Source organism: Poecilia latipinna, unplaced genomic scaffold (assembly GCF_001443285.1).
Source record: "Poecilia latipinna isolate Pla-1442-1.1 unplaced genomic scaffold, P_latipinna-1.0 Scaffold396, whole genome shotgun sequence".
Lineage (NCBI taxonomy): Eukaryota > Metazoa > Chordata > Actinopteri > Cyprinodontiformes > Poeciliidae > Poecilia > Poecilia latipinna.
The window spans coordinates 159,520-163,736 of record NW_015113012.1 but is presented as its reverse complement, the minus strand read 5'-3'; the positions used below and the strand labels follow the sequence as shown (position 1 = coordinate 163,736).

The following is a 4,217-nucleotide window of genomic DNA, read 5'->3' as shown; positions in this document are numbered from 1 at the left end:
GGGGAAAAAATTCAGCAAGGGGGGGGGGGTTTTCCCCCAGGGGGGCCTTTTTTTTTTTTTTTTTTTTTTTTTTTTTGCTGTTTCTTTAACTCTCTGCATTACTGCTGTTAAACCACTAAGCGGAGAATAAGAAGGGGATAAATCCGGTCGATGGAAACGCAGCGTGGCACAGTCAAATCACAGCCGGTGGAAGATAATATCTCCGCTCCTTCTGCAAGTTAAGACCAGTCAGATTAAGCGATCTGGCTTCGGGGCGCAGCTTGAACCTCGTTGGGTTATTGGCACGCATGAATTTAAACCCTCATATCCTGTGTGGAGTATTATGCTAAATCATCTTTTTTTTTTTTTTTTTTTTGTAGTCATGTTGTGACACAAACACGCCGTAGACTGAGACTGCTGAGTCTGCACGGAGCAAATGTCAAACGGACCACTTCTAAAAACAGAATACTTATGACAGGCTTTTTGATCATTAGATAAACGTAAAGAAATATATATTTCCATTCAGTGTAACTAAAATACTCTTCCCACACAAACTTTTGAAAACTGAAAAAAAAAAATGCTTATAGAGGTAAATCCGTTTGTTCTTCTCAGTCGCCAGTGGTTCTAGTTAACTACAGACAGAGCAACATTACGTGAGAGGAGTCATGCGTAAAATGATTCGACAAAATCTTCGTATTTACGCAGCAACAGTTTATAAAAACAACCAGTAAATATATTCCATTAAAAAAACCCCAATGAAATAATAATAATAATAATAATAATAATAATAATAATAATAATAATAATAATAATAATAATAATAATAATGTTTCAAAATCAATAAATCGCGGTTACCTGGTCCTCTTGTGGCCGTGTGGACAGCCATCCATCCGCACCATGTCCCTGCGCTTTCCAAGTCAAAAACGTGACGCACGGAGCCAAACAGCAGACAGCGTCGAAACTCCTGCTCCTCCCTCCCCCAACTATATCATGCATTATTTATGTCGCCCTCACTCCCCGACCCCACAATGAGCCGTCCCACTGATCACAGAACTTTAACAAAAGGAGCATTTCTGCGATTGTTTTGTCATTTTGGAGACTTCTGTCAAAGTTGAAAATACGGTTAAAAAAAATAAAAATAAAATAAAGACGGCATTTCTACAATAATGCTTCTGTGTGAAGAAACACAATTCTTCACCTGTGTGAAGAATTGTGTTTATTTGTTACAGAGAAGTTACAATCACGTCCCTTTGTCTTCTAATTTACTCTAATAAGCTTCATTGAGCTAAAAGAATAACACTAATGAGGAAATAGAAACAATCCAGTAGGATTTTTCATAGCTTTTCACACACTCACCCCTCCAATTATGGGAACACATTTGACCGGGTTACACCTTTAAATAAGAAGGTCCTGACCTCTGGATCCATCAGAGGAAAAAAAATAAATAAATAAAAATCAGTCAAGCAATTTCAGATTCAAACTGTAAAACACAAACAGCCAAAGCAACTATGTGCGTCACAGAGGTTTGGAGCATGTGACTGAAGATGCCTCAGGGGACAATGCCATGTGTTGATGCCCTCTATGTTTCAGGTGACATGGGCTGAGAAAACTCAAGATCTGGATTTATTTCATTTCCTGAAAAATCTTTAGACGTAGCAGTAAGATGGGGCTGTAGGGACGGCGCTCCTCAAGGAGACTGAAGCTCTTATCAGGGGGGAATGAGTTGTAAAGGGTGAGGCATGCAACTGCGACAAACTGGTTAGATCACAATCCTTTGGGCATTTTCACAGAAGAATAAACATTGAGCCGTCTTTCATTCCATGATCGGTGAACATGTTGAAGATGTCAGGTTTTTATTTATATGTTAGAAGCACTTAGAATAATCCACAGGGAAATGAGATTAAAATCCTGACCTTAGAAGGAACTGCTTCCATGCTCTAAAAGTTTCTTCATTTTGGTGTCTGTTTAGGGTTAGTCTGTCATTTTTAAAGATAAAACTTTCTTAAGCTGTTTGGCTTTACTTTGGATTCATGTGGTGTTTTGAAAACCTGTAGACGAAAGTAATGATATTCCTAACACACCTGCCTTGGTGCCTTGCCAGTGAACTGAATGTTAATCAGGCTTGTGTCAGTTCATTCCTATGTGCTCTGATGACTAACAGCTTCATATTGCTGCCTGTCCTGAAAACACAAGCCGGATTATAATTCCACCTCAGTGACGGATTCTGAAACTAAGAGAGAAAAACCTGAAGTAAAGCCTGAAGCTCGAGGGAAATGAACAGGAGTCATTTATTGGTCCGGCTTCGGGGTTAAGAGACACTTTAAGTAAAAAAAATGGATTTATTAATCTGAAAAATAGTTTATTTAATATCAGACATGGCTTTTCTAAGCTGACGCCAACAATGTAGTTGCATTGGATTGTTGTTGTGATGTTATTTTCTCTAGTTAAAAGAACAAAAATCCCAATTGAAACTGCTTCAAAACCAGAATGCTGGTATTAGGTTTTTAAATATTCCAATTGTCATAAATAAAACATACTTTTATTTAGTTGTCGGACTATTTATCATTTTTATTTTCCACTAAATATTTTACTAGTTTTACGAAAAGTCAAACTGCATTTTGTGTCTGTATGTTTTGTCTTCTTCGTTGGTTGTTGTCAACATGGCGGCCACGGCGATGTTTTCTCCTGGGCAGTTGTGCTGATGTTTGTGTCATAGTTGACACTGTAGCGCATATTGACCTTGATAAGATGTCTTTGTTTCTCCTAGATAGGAAGGAAGGTACTGTTTTCCTTCCTTACAATGTTATCCACAACATTTTAAGGTGCTATACCAATTAAAGTATGATTGAGTAGTTGCCTCCATTATACCATTTTTTGTAATCGTTCACTGTTGGCATCTAATCACGCAAATTGCATTTCAAATGTTCTATAAATGAGGATTTTTTTTTCTTCTAATTAATGTGTTGCAGTGATTAGAACGCTTTTTTAAATCTAGAATGAGAACAGGTAAACAGAAGCTCTTCTATTTTCTCTTGGAAACAAAGGGAACAACAGAACACATCAGAGACGTCGTCAAAGCCAGTAGGGGAAATATATACACTCGTAAAGATAAAACCAGTTAATGGTTAGTTGTAAACATCTAACTCGATGTTTAAAGAGTAAAGTCCTGTTAAACCCGTATGTGCTGTGTTGCTTTACGGAGCAAGCAGGATGCCTCAGCCTTTTCTGTAGCTGCATATTTCTATTGTTTACACATGCTGGAGGAAATGTAGCCCGGTCAGTGCCAGGAATCGCAAGCCGAGGGTTGAACTGGTTTTGCGGCTCCTCGTCTGAATGCGCCGCTGCGTGATGCGCTGGTGTTTTGTAAACGCGACGCAAGGAGCCTCCACCTTGAGCGTGGCCTGAAGCATCACAGGAAGAGAAAGACGGAATGCAATCGTCATCAGACGGTCTGGTCTACAAGGGCAGAGCAGTATTTACTCTTCTGCTGCATTCGATGTGCCCAGAAGGCTTTGTGTACTTCCTTTTGTTTCTCCGACTTATTAGTCATGAAGATCTGCATGAATTGAAGATGATGACGAATATCCTGGGGAATGTTCTCAGAAGGTGGCGTTCAAATGCAAAGTGCAAGGCCTAAAAAAGTATTTGCACATTCAGACTGTCACTTTCGTTTTGCTCGCCTTTCGCAGGACAATAAATCTAACTCATTTGGAGCAAACGAAAAGCGTTCGTTGTGACAAGAGTCTCTAAGTTGTGTCACAACTTGTTGAATGTACTTCCATCTAGACTTTGACTGGACCTTTCTAACACATACAAATGCGTTCACCCGAGCCATTTTATTGTAGTGCTCCCTGTAAGTCAACAAGTCTTTGACCTGTTGGGAGGTGAACAACAGGTCACAGTCTTTTGAAGCCTCTAATAAGTTTATATCCATCCATATTCCCAGAAACTCCATATTTCTGCAGAACAAGATCCCGACATCAGATCCCGACATCATGATTCTGTCGAGACTCAAGACCACGTTTCATTGTGGGAAAAACTCAGCTATGTTGTGCTTAAAATGTGGAAACGTTGAAGGGGTGTCTCCAGTCAGAGGCTTCTTCAAATTCATTGTAGTACAGACAGCTACAGGAGGCCTTTCCTGCCCATGGCCATCACCAGCTGAAATAACTTTTTATATTTACAACATTTAATTTCTATTTGGGATCAAAAGAGCATTTTTGATTAGAACCGAACTT

General features: G+C 39.2%; 1 protein-coding gene across 2 annotated transcripts in view; it reads right to left on the bottom strand.

The window, feature by feature from the left end:
- depdc7a (DEP domain containing 7, paralog a) overlaps positions 1-950 on the bottom strand; it is an 11,133-nt gene extending 10,183 nt beyond the window's left edge. For both annotated transcript variants that reach the window (XM_015037133.1, XM_015037134.1), the window contains exon 1: positions 835-950. In XM_015037133.1, the coding sequence (XP_014892619.1) occupies positions 835-865 (31 nt within the window). In that variant the 5' untranslated portion in view covers positions 866-950. The remainder of the gene's footprint in view (positions 1-834) is intronic.
- Between the last annotated feature and the right edge of the window lie 3,267 nt (positions 951-4,217).